At 36.7% G+C, this 12,500-nt stretch overlaps 2 protein-coding genes and 1 pseudogene across 2 annotated transcripts; all 3 read right to left on the reverse strand.

The window, feature by feature from the left end:
* Positions 1–181: 181 nt before the first annotated feature.
* Positions 182–1,342, reverse strand: LOC125474177 (receptor-like protein EIX1). The gene has a single exon (XM_048577617.1). It carries the CDS (start codon positions 1,340–1,342, stop codon positions 182–184), a length of 1,161 nt encoding a protein of 386 aa, XP_048433574.1.
* A 2,679-nt stretch (positions 1,343–4,021) lies between these two features.
* Positions 4,022–8,360, reverse strand: LOC125474273 (annotated as a pseudogene).
* A 2,392-nt stretch (positions 8,361–10,752) lies between these two features.
* Positions 10,753–12,089, reverse strand: LOC125474274 (mavicyanin-like). The gene is made up of 2 exons (XM_048577755.1): positions 11,714–12,089; positions 10,753–11,275 (listed from the first exon to the last, which is right to left on the reverse strand). The coding sequence occupies exons 1-2, from the start codon at positions 11,877–11,879 to the stop codon at positions 10,935–10,937; spliced, it is 507 nt and encodes a 168-aa protein (XP_048433712.1). The 5' UTR covers positions 11,880–12,089; the 3' UTR covers positions 10,753–10,934.
* Between the last annotated feature and the right edge of the window lie 411 nt (positions 12,090–12,500).

Raw genomic sequence — 12,500 nt, forward strand, 5'->3', positions numbered from 1 at the left:
ATGTAGTGTAGTCTGCGACGACAGCTGCCCAAGACTTTCGGAGATGATCCTACTCAGTTGATTGTGTGAAATGTACAACTCCTCCAAAGAGTTCAAGTTTCCGATTGATTTTGGGATCGAACCCTGAAATGAGTTATACCACAAATTGAGGATTCTTAAGCTTTTAAGATTTCCCAAAGAATCAGGCAGTTTTCCTCTCAGGCTGTGATATCTCTAAGCGGCTGTTTGTGCATGTAGACAAACTATCAACGAAATCAGTAATCTCGCCAGTAAATTTGTTGATAGGAAGAATTACCGTCTGCAAACTGCATAGCGTTCCCAAGCTTCTTGGCAACTGTCCTTCAATGTTTGAGTTTTCCGACAAATCAAGCATCCGAAGAGATGTCAAACTGCCAAATGTTTCTGGAAGCGCTCCGTGGAGACTGGTTGAGTGCATTTCCAGGGTGACTAGTTTAGTCAAACTAAACAACCAGGGAGGTAACGTGGAGTTGAAATCATTGTATGAGAGATCGAGAACCGAAAGGGATGCAAAATTCATGGAAGGAAGAGTGAGAGGAAGGACGGAAAGACCACAAGAGGGCAAATGCAATTCAACGAGTGAAGGGAGCATATTGACAGTGGGAAGCCAATTTGAGTTAGCCTTGCTTAGGTTTACTCCTCCGAGGTTTAGGTACTTTAAGGAAGAAAGAGGAGCAAGCCAACAGATTTCATTCGCAACCAGTTCAAAATTATAGTAGCTGAGGTCTAGAGAAAGCAATCTCGAAAGGTTTCCGAGATTGTGGGGAATGACTCCACCGAAAGATGCACTTGAGAGATTGAGGTATTCCAATTTCTCTAGTGATCCAATGAAGCTTGGAATTTGAACACATTTGAAGTTCTTCATGCTCAAATCCAAGTGAATTAAATCATTCAAAACAAGCAAAGAAGGGTTGATCTCACCGCCAAATTCGTGCGCTGTTCCATCCTCACCATCGAAAAATTCATTGCGGAGATTGAGCTTGGTCACACGTCCAGTTACGTAGTTGCAGCCTACGCCGCTCCATTGACAGCAATCTTCTCCCACCCAAGACAAAAGCCGGTCTGAAGGATCTGTGAGACCGGCTTTGAGCTCGAGAAGGGCTTTCCTTTGAGTTTCCTTGCATCCCACGTTAAGATCAGCACTGCAGAAACCAAGTTTAGTGGTTTCAAAGAACAGAAATCCTGACAGTACAATAAGTGAAAAAAGTTGGACGGAAGCACTTCTGTGAACCATACTTCTTATGTGAGCAAGCAATGGGATACTATTTGCAGGTCTCAAGATATCTGCAATATTTAAAGTGTGAAAAAGTATAAACATTGTCATTTTTCTAAGAAGAACTTTCTTAGTCTTCAAGGAAAATGGGGAGGCGCATGGTGTATGGCTGGCCCTTCACAGTCGCTAAACTTCCAAGTCAGTGGTCTTGACTCTTAGTGTCGCGTGACTTCCATTGTGTGGAGAATGAGTGCTACGTTAATGGGAGGAGGGATCTTGCATGAACTTATAAAGAGTTGGGCTACTTCCTATATTGCCAATTGGTTTTATGATGGAACCTAAACTTTCTTTATGGTATCAGAATAGGTTGTCTCACGTGTGAAGTCAAACGGCTACATGTGTTTCACGTCACCCAAATTATGATGTCCACGTGTTAAGCTTGAAAATTCGCCACAACTTTCTTCACATTACACCAGTATAATATTATTGTCTCGTTCTGTGACATATATCTAAAAACATGTATAAATTTTTGTCCGCATGACTTTGTGTTATCGGCACAAAACAGAATGCCAAACCACTATTTGAAGATCAAGGCATACGTTGGAAATCCATTGAAAACGGGTCAAATGGGGTCAATCTTGACACAGCCCTTCCAAGTCAATGATTAGGGCACAGTATCAATCCGTTGGAAGTCTTTGTATTCTGTGGAATTCCAAGTTTCGTGGGATCAATGACAATGACTTTGTAAGTTGAAATTCGCAATTGCAGTCAATAGGATATTAAGGAGAGATTCTTATATATAACCGAGAACAAGACAAATTCTTTTGATAAAGGCAACCTGCAACCGAATAACAAGAATGTCAGAGTATGATGGTACTCGAAGCCAATCAAGCATTCATATGATAAAAATATTTGAGATATTGTTACAATTGCATTCTCGATCCTGAAAAGAGATATGCAAGCCAGACAATGCCCAAATTATCCAATTAATAGGGAATAACACTTGGTTACTCAAATGATGAGTAGGAGCTCCTAATGAAACTGTTCTTTGTCGATTTATATAACTTTGTGTTTATAATTAGATCTGTTCATATTATAACTCTATAATGATCGTCTCTGCAAAAAGTCAATTAAAACTAAAGTCGTTTAGTCATCAAAATTGTATAATAATTGGTAAAAGTATTACAAGCTATCTAATGTATTTGCTACAATAAACTCACTAAACGACTTTATTTGTAATTCATTTTTTGCAAAGATGCTCGTTACAAAGTGATTTATAATATGAACGGTTATGATCATAAACTCAAAGCTCTATAATTCAAACACGAAGAGTTTTGAATAAAAATCCCTCCTCATCCTTGAGTAGGCACTCAAGCATTGTTCATTTGTAGGGAGATGGATCCTCTCTAGATACATGGATCCTAATCCTAGGGATCCATCAATCCGGATCATTGAAATTTGATCCAACGGCTAAAGTTATTATAACTTTTAAAATGAACTCATGTTTGTAACTGTTGGATTAAATTTCAATAGCCCGAATTGATGGATTCCTAAGATTAGGATACATAGATCCGAAGAAGACCCATGTCCCATTTATAGGTCCCTTTGTTAAAAGAAACTATTAGACGCGACCAAATGCAACAAAAAAGCTCCTCTATTCTTAAAACACTTCCAAATTTTACAAATTGCATGAGGACCAAGAAACTAACATCGCACGGTAAGTTTTATACGTATGACAAATATCTAAAAGTATGTGAAGTTTTTGTCCATGTAACTTTGTGTTATCGGTACAAAACAGAATACAACAACAGTAATATATACGTATTATTTAAGTTGCTCTGAGGTGCCTCAAAACCACTATTTGAAGATCATGGCACACGTTGGAAATCCATTGAGAACGGGTCAAACGGGGTCAATCTTGACACAGCCCTACCAAGTCAATGATTACGGCACAGTATCAATCCGTTGGAAGTCTTGTATTCTGTGGAATTCCAAGTTTCGTGGGATCGATGACAATGACTTTGTCAGTCGAAATTCGCAATTGCAGTCAATAGGATATTAAGGAGAGATTCTTGTATATAATCGGGAACAAGACAAATTCTTTTGATAAAGGCAACCTGCAACCCTATAACAAGAATGTCGTGCTCGGTGCCAATCAAGCATTCATATGAAAAAAGTTAAAAAAACGTATTAACGTGTGATTCACTTGAGATGCTGTTACAATTGCATTCTCGATCCCTAAAAGAAATATGCAAGCCAGTACAATACCCAAATTATCCAATTAATGGGGAATAACACTTGCTTACTAAAAGGATGAGTAGGAGTTCCTACTCACACTGTTTGTTGTCGATTTATATACCTTTGTGTTTATAATTAGAATTGTTCATATTATACATTACTCTATAAAGATCGCCTTTGCAAAAAGTCAATTAAAACTAAAGTCGTTTAGTCGTCAAAACTGTATAATAGTTGGTAAAAGTATTATAAGCCATCTATGTATTTGTTACAATAAACTTACTAAACGACTTATTTTTAATTCATTTTTTGCAGAGATAATCGTTACAAAGTGAATTATAATATGAACAGTTTGATTATAAACCCAAAGCTCTGTAATTCAAACACGAAGAGTTTTGAATAAAAATTCCTCCTCATCCTAGGCACTCAAGCATTGTTCATTTATAGGTCCCCTTGTTCAAGGAAGCTACTAGACGCGACCAAATGCAACAAAAAAGCACCTACATTCTTACAACACTTCCAAATTTTAAACAAATTGCATGAGGACCAAGAAACTAACATCACACAGTAAGTTTTATAAATTCCACCATCAGTTTTATAATCATCTGTGCTGAAAGTTGAAACAATTTAAGAAAAAGCAGCTGAACCATTTAAAGAATTTGGACATAAACGCCAATACACACTTGAAGGTTTCCAAATGGAAACAAATTCAGAAACTACGATCGATTCAGCGCAACATCGATCTCTGAAGTGACAATCTACAATTATGCACTTATCTCCGATCAATCATCTGTGCCAAAGTACCGATCACCAAATTCACCCATTCCTGGTATGACACGGAACTCTTCATTCAGCGCAACATCAATCTCTGAAGTGACAATCTTCAAAGACGGAAACCGTTTGGAAACACAATGGATTCCTTCAGGGGCCTAAGCAGATGAAAATAGTAGGGCATTTAAGTCAATGTGTTGTTATCGGTATACAAAATACGAGCAATCAACCAGCATCAAGAAAAAACTCACAGAGACAAGGTTTAGGAAAATAATATGCGCTTCAGGAACTCCTTTCTGTATGAGTAGTTCAATCGCCTGGTTAGCAGAGTTACCTACAAGCCATTAAGGTTGATCGTCACTTCTTCACCATACCACATAACAAAGACTCCTATGCCCAAAAAATAAAAAAAATAAACAAAACCTGGACTGCAGTTTTAAGGTAGCAAAAGCTAACGTGTCATACCATCTGAATTTTCAGACTGTACACTATGCCTCACGACATGCTCTTTCAACGGGAATGGCTTAAGACATAAATAAATGATATCTTCCTACCACTTATGTGTATAACAATGAGAAGAAGAAAAAACCAGCGACGAAAATTTTCCTTCAACACCATCAACTAACCAGCTTATAGAGATTAATGGGATTACCTGTAGCAAGGACTGGATCTAGAAGCAGGACATGACGTTCTGAAATATCCTTTGGAAGTTTCTCATAGATAAGCTGTTTAAGTTGGAATAGCTCGGTTATACACAACTTTTATAAGGTTTGAGAGGGATGAGATAGCCATTGGTCAATTTCCTCCTTTAAAACCAAGGTACCTGCTTTCCATTGTCTCCAACACGGTGAATCAGAATCTTTCCAATCTTTATTCCTTTGCAGCATGCACGTAATGCATTTTCCATGCTCTCACCACTGACATAATAAACAAGGAAAAGTTGTTGGCATAGACAAAGGACTGCCGGACAAATAAAACTTCTAAAATTCAATATCTGACTTAACGCTCACCTTCGAACGATTGAAACCCCACACAGTTTCTTGCAAAAATCCACCCCAGTATATACTGATCCTGGTATATAACAAAAGAAAATTTTCAAAGACTCGCAAATATTCCTCATTTTCAGGCTATAGTTCAGATGATGCAAATTAAATATGAATCGATGTTTGTGTGAGATATATCCATTTACTCAAAATAGCATATATCAAAATACACCCCACCCCCTCCATCTAAAGGAAAATCCAAAACTATCCCCAAGCTGAACTGAACAGGCCGCAATCAAGTTATGAAATGAGTATGGATGAGGTAAGAAGAAATTGTAGACATGTAATCAGCACACCTGTTGGAGTTATATTTGCTTCTCTGTGAATGGCAAATGGCCAAGGCCATGCTCCACAACCTGGAGGTCACATCAGAGTATCAGAAAATAGAAGCACAACTCTGGTAGATTTATGAAATTTGAATAAGGCAGGGAATATAAATTACCAGACGTATTAGCCGATCTGAATAAAATACAAAATCATGTTTCGATATTTCTCGGTCTCGAATCAGTGTATGCATACCTCTTATCTGAAAAATGACAACAACTAGATTAAAGCCTGTAAGGAGATGAAGGTGAGCAAATAGTCATCTGATTGCAGACTGTCGGGAAAAGTTTTAAGGTTACAAGTCCATCACAATGCAGGTTATATGCTTAAATTACTTGGGTCAGTCAAACAAGAAATCTGATTCGTAATGCTTTTCAGAGCTGAAAATTAAAATACTTGAGAAGAACACAAAACATGCTCAGAAAATGTGGTTTAGAAAGTTTCTCAATTATAAAAACAAGACCCATACGCAACTAAACTAAAAACAAGACCCATAACTGATTTGCCATACAGTAAATCATTCGTACTCGAGTTGTGGAATCAACAATCAAAGCCAAATACCAAATTCCTAATTCCGGAAAAAGACAGATGGTGAACAATATGTCTATATAAAAACAAATCACACGAACACATATGGCATACCTGAAATGTGGACTGAATTACGTACACATTAGGATATATTTTGCAGAGGTCATGCTGACCAAGCTTTGTGCGAATATGTTGCACAATCAAATCAATGGCAACATGATTCTCAGATCCCAGGGGAATGATCACATCAGCATACTTCTTTGATGGGTGAATAAAATCATCAAAAGCAGGTTTGACGAACTTGGCATACTGCACAATACATAATGCCTCAGTGTGATTTCAGGTATCGAAATGATATAATCTCAGCAGAGTTACTAAACAAACTACAAAAAGCCACTCTAGTCTTACCCACGCTATTAAAAAAGTTATGGCTAACCCAACTCCTGTGGAAAGAACTATAAGCCAAGTTCAAATTGGGTCTTACCATTTCAAGAACAGAGTTAATGTCCCTGCCCCTCTCAACCGTGTCTCGTCTTATTCTACGAGCAAGCCTCACATCAGCATCTATTAACATATGTTAAATAGTAAGATAAATATTCAGAGAGAGAGAGAGAGATAGAGCATAAAAAAAAAAAAAAAAAAAGGGTTAAGGCCTCCCCCTCACACGCATACAGAGACTGGCAAAGAAGAGGAAAATTCCACACCAAGACCGCAAGTAACGCTCAAATTTCCATATCAAGTCCGCAAGTAACGCTCAAACTAACATGCCATGCAAAACAAAACTATGGAAATCTAAAAGATGTGAAGACCACAAAGGACCCTAACTGGACAATAAATATGATGATACGACAAGAATTGCACAAAAGAGATCAGACCAGTATGGACAAAAATCTTCATGTTCATAAGATTGCGGACATGTTGGTCATGGAACACCAGAATTCCTTCCAAGATTATTACATCAGAAGCATTCACCTGACAAAACAGTAAACCAGATGCTAAAAAGGGAAGAGAAACGACAATTACAGATGAAAATTGACCTTGAGATGAGCAGTAAAGGTAACATAAAGACAATAATAGAAGTAATATAAGAAGAAGAATATTAATATTAACAATAAATAGTACAGCGTAATCAGTAAGCTATTACATGCAAAACCAGCTAAGTACTCGTAAGGAAGAAGGAGGAAAACACCTAAATAATTTGAGTACCTGCCGGAAACTATCAGATTTTCGTCTATGTGTCTTAAAATCATAAATTGGAACTCGGACAGATTGCCCATTCTTTAGCTTTTGAATGCAATCCAAGAGTTGTTCCGTGTCAAAAGCGTCTAAAAAACACAACCAATAGATAATCAGTAAACTATATGAATAATGTTCCCATAGGACATACAAAAGAATCCCAACAAAACATGATTTGTCACTACATGCCTGTCAGATATGCACATTATAGCACAGCCCACAGCCTAATTCCTTAGCTAAAATCAACAACACGAAGCTACATTCGAACTTTAATGGTAAAATGATTACCAGGATGATCAAAATTATACTCATGCACTCGTTCCGATTCCTCGGGTGTCAAACCTCGATAAAATGAATCCTACAGAATGTCCAAATGAAACTAATCAAAGAATTATACTAATTATATAGCTTAATCAACTAACAACAGAAAATCGTACATGCAGAGAAATAAAAAGGCAAAGTAAGCAACGAGAAGGAGCTGCACAAAGCCCTAACCTGATTGACAAGTACGACACGATGATCGTGAAGCTGCTGGATGATCATGTCGCACACTGTCGTCTTACCGGAAGCCGTACCTCCCGAAACACCTAATCAATCGTTGTGACAACAACGAAATTGAAATTGAAATTGACGAAATTGAATTAAACTTGAAAAGCAGTTGCAGCTGAGACTGAATCGGACGCAACGGATCAACGAAATGCAAATTGAAATGAAAACGAAGAGCGAGGGAGTGAGATTACCGATGACGAATGGCTGTTTGGCGGCGTGGGGGTCGGCTGCGAGGTTGGTAGAAGGGCCGGGAGACGAAGAAGGTGGCGGAGAGGAGAGGATGATGTCGAACCGGAGCCCCGAAAAGTGGGGACCAGAAGCTTTCTCCATCACGTAGTCAATCGTTATCACGTTCTCCGACATGGTTTTCCACTCTCTCTCTCTCTCTCTCGCTCTCTGGTTTTGCGCTTCGGAGTGAATGTGGTAAAGAACGACTCGACGCTGCAATTTAAGTGAAAGTTTATGTTAAGAGTTTCAGCTTGACAGAGACTGCCGTTTCGTCACCATCAGTACGGGCGCGCAAGATTCACGCTTTCTTTCTTTTCTCTTTTATTTTTATTTATTTATTATTATTTTTTTTTTTTTTTTTTTTTTGTGAGCTGGATACTTCAATATCAGGACAAAGATAGCAAAAAGATACAGAGAAAGCTTCCAAGGAGGCGAACAACCAAATTAAAGCTAAAAACACCAAGTGGTGCTTACTTGATTCTCCATTGTCAATTATTTATACCTCCTCACTATTATTTGATTGTTCATTGTCAATTATTTTACTTTTTATGTCAAAAATTTCTATTAAATTGGGAATATTTTTGTAAAATCATTTCATTCACTTGAATTGGTAGCTTCTTCAATTTACCGGAGAGTTTTTTTTTTTTTTTTTTTTTTTTTAGAGAACAAAAAAGCCAAAATGATTGACGGTAGACAATCTCATAATCCACTTTTGTCGATATTAAATCTCAGTGATTAAAGTGATGAATTATGACAATCTTAAAGACCATTTTGATTAAAAAGGCGAGAAAATATTCTATGATTTTGTGATAATTATTATTAAGAAATGTTACAGTAATTTTTTAATTATATTTGTAAACCAAATGCTATGACCTTTAATATGGAACTACTTGTTTTAATAAGTTAAAGAATCATTTCAACTATCATCCGCTATATTATATGGTGATGATCTATTAAATATAGTTTAAGAAAATTTGATCCAACAGTTAAAGTTATTATAATTTTTAAAGGACCTCCTATTTGTAACCGTTGAATCAAATTTCTAAAGTCCATATTGATTAATTGAATAGATTTGATGAAAGTGATTCGGAAAAGATTTCTTTCCCTTTATTTTGGCCGATAGTCTTTTTCTTTAAGATGTAAATTATCATCTTCTCGGTTCTCACCGTTTATTTTTTATAACAAAAAATAAAAAGAAAGTTAAAATTAAATTCGTTTTCCATTCCGAATTTATTCCGAACTTGTGCTCCATAGTTGAAAGTCATGGAATAAGCATCAAACTGAATTACGTAGTTCAAATTCCTTGAAATCTCTCTAGGTCCATAACTATGGCTTACCACGAGATCAGTTGTCCACCTTTTTAAGGGGAAAAAAAAAAAAAACTACCTAAGTTGAAGTCCTATTGATTATGGTATAAAGTGCAAATTTTTTTATGGTGAATCTCATTTCAGGTTTAAGAAACTTTATATATGATTATAAAGTTTAACGGTGAAACTTTAACCTTGTTAATGATATTAGAAAGTTAATCTACGTGTTAAGCTCTACGACTCTGGTGTGCATGCATACATCGCCCAATATGTGTTGTACTCATGTGTTAAGTTTAAATGGCAAATAAATAAGGCGTTCACCTGACTTTTTACGTGATGTGAGCAATGACTTTACCCTTGTATTTATATAGACCTAGCCCTAGTGAATCTTTCTATTATGACGTAATTAGAGTTTAGGTCAGCCATGAATATTGATTCACCAAATCTCTTACCTACAAGGAAAGTATTGGGAGCCTTTGTAAGAATATTGATTCACCAAACCTCTTACCCACAAGGAAAGTATTGGCAGCCTTTGTATGAATATTGATTCACCAAATCTCTTACCTACAAGGAAGGTATTAGGAGCCTTTGTTCCCTAAGCAGCCAAATATTAGTTTTACTTAGGGTCCAAGCAATAGCAATTAACTGAACGCTAACCTTACTTACACTCTAAAAAATTCTTAAATTAAATGTGAAAACCTATCAGACGTTGGTCTTTCAAGTTCAATGATGTTAAAACTTCGGTGAACAGAGGCAAGATTCTAAATTTGTAAGTCTAAAACTTATAAGCATAACTAGTAGCAAGCAACCTTTGCATTTGAAACTTTGCACTTCTTCAAGTAACATGTGTGGGCTTAGCCTCACAATGAGCCAACAATAATGTGGTTCAAATTTGTTTTTAAGGAGAATCAAACCTAAGACCTTTCACTTCTAAGTAAAGAGGAATACCACTAGACCGTAATATTAAATGACAACTCCGGCCAGATACAAAAAAGGATAGAATCTTTTAACTCTCTGCAAATATGCAACTTCTATAATAGTTGAATATCCAAAATTAACAAACTATAAATGATATACATTGATCCATTATCAAATAATTGTTTAATGTAACGATATTCTCAACTTTTACTGTATTGAATCACTCAACCCACATTTTACATGTTACTAAGTTTTTATAAAATAGTTTTATTATCGTTAATTTGTAATATTTTTGTTTATTTTATAGAGCAATATGTTTACACTAAGAAATAAATATCAATTCTCGTACAAAAATAATTCTGAGCTATTTGAAACCAAAAACAAAACCAATCACAGCCACTTTATTATGCTATTCTTTAAAATTCCAATCAATAACAAAACAAAACCAAAAATATAGCTTAATTACAAATCCATCACTGACCATAATTTATCTCCAAAATCGAAGATAAAATCATACATCCATCGTAGTATGAAGCAGGCCCAAAATACACCAGAACACTAAGTTTAAAACATGGAAAGCAGAAGGGGGACAGATAATGCAGCAATCCCAAACAATGAAGTGACAGAATGCAGGGAAGAAGAAGAAGAAGCAGCTGCTACAGAAGACGACGGCGACGACGATGAAGAAGGTGCGTTTCTGGCGACAGTAGTGATCTTCATCTTCATGCCCTGGCCGCAGTGGCCTAAAGTGCCACAAGCAAAATATCGTGTGCCGGCCTTGGTCAGTTTCACCACATCATTGCCGCTAGACTTGGAGTCTAGGACATTGCCGGTGTCGCAGCTCTTGTAGGCGCTTTCGTTTGGTAGCTCCACCACACTATGCAGCCCCGAGGTGTACTTAAAAACTGCCAAGAAAGATAAATTATATTGGTTATCATAATATAACACCAAGCACAATTTAATGAGAATTTCATGTTGGAAGGATGAAATAAGCATTTTCTAACAACCAAAAAAAGCGTGTTTGTATGCTTAGTTGAAAGTGCTTTTGGGTAATATAAGTGTTATTTGGAGAAACACTTCTGATAGCTTTTTATGAGTAGAAGTATTTATAATAAACCAGTTTTAGACGGAGAGGTACTATTACAAACATGTAAATTCTTTGTGCATGCCGTTCGCTGTTTGTTAAAGAACGGATTCTGTATAGATAACACGTCGATAAATTTTGCTATTGACAACATTATCAATCTACTAATGGTATCGATGACTTGACCATACTTTATTGAGAAGCCATTATTTACCAAAAAACGGATATCTGTCTAGAGACGAAGTGACAAGTAACTTACCAAGTTGATCGCCAACCTTAAATTTCTCGCCGGATGCCCATGAGTTCAAATCTGTGGATTCCTCCCAGCCTTGGCTTCCTCCAACAACATGCTGTGCTGCCAAGGTTTCCTTTGTGAACAAAGCTGCAAAAACCAACACCAACAAAACTGTGTTCGTACGCCCCATTCTCTTCTAATTCTTTCCAGTCTAAATTTGCTCTTAGCTCCTTTAACGGTCTGAGCTTTCCAATGCCTATACAACTATATATATGCTGTAAAAATATTTATTTGGTAATGTTTGGTGAGTTTCACAGGATGAATATTTGATCAAGGGCAGATCAATTTACCAAATTGCCCCAAGAAGCATGAGGTAGTATACTGCAAGTCTGCAACCTAGACAAGGCTTTTGTGTAATTCTGCAGAGAACACAGGCTGAGTTTCTGAAGTGAGATTAGGTTAAGAATTCGGAGTTTGGTTTGTCCGCAAAGCAACACTAATTGGTTTGTCCGCAAAGGAAGGAAGCTTGGAGTTTAAACAAAGATATGTTGGTGATCATATTCACTAGAAGGCTGATCGTGAGAACTCAAAGTTTTACACACAAATGTCAAAGCTGACAGCTACAAAATGAAGAAAGCACTTTTGGTAGAAATACATCGAAATTTTTATTAGAAACTCAATTGTTTCTTGAGAAAGCATTTGTAAGTGCTTCAAGAAGAGCACATGACGTGATTTCTCTATAAAACGTTTCTATGACACCAAAAGCTTCTATCATAAAACAATTTTAGCCTCTCAAGAAGCAAAATCAGAC

Source organism: the organism of the source record quoted next, unplaced genomic scaffold (genome assembly GCF_019419815.1).
Source record: "Pyrus x bretschneideri cultivar Hongxiangsu unplaced genomic scaffold, Pyrus_bretschneideri_v1 Contig12, whole genome shotgun sequence".
Classification (NCBI taxonomy): Eukaryota; Viridiplantae; Streptophyta; class Magnoliopsida; order Rosales; family Rosaceae; genus Pyrus; species Pyrus x bretschneideri.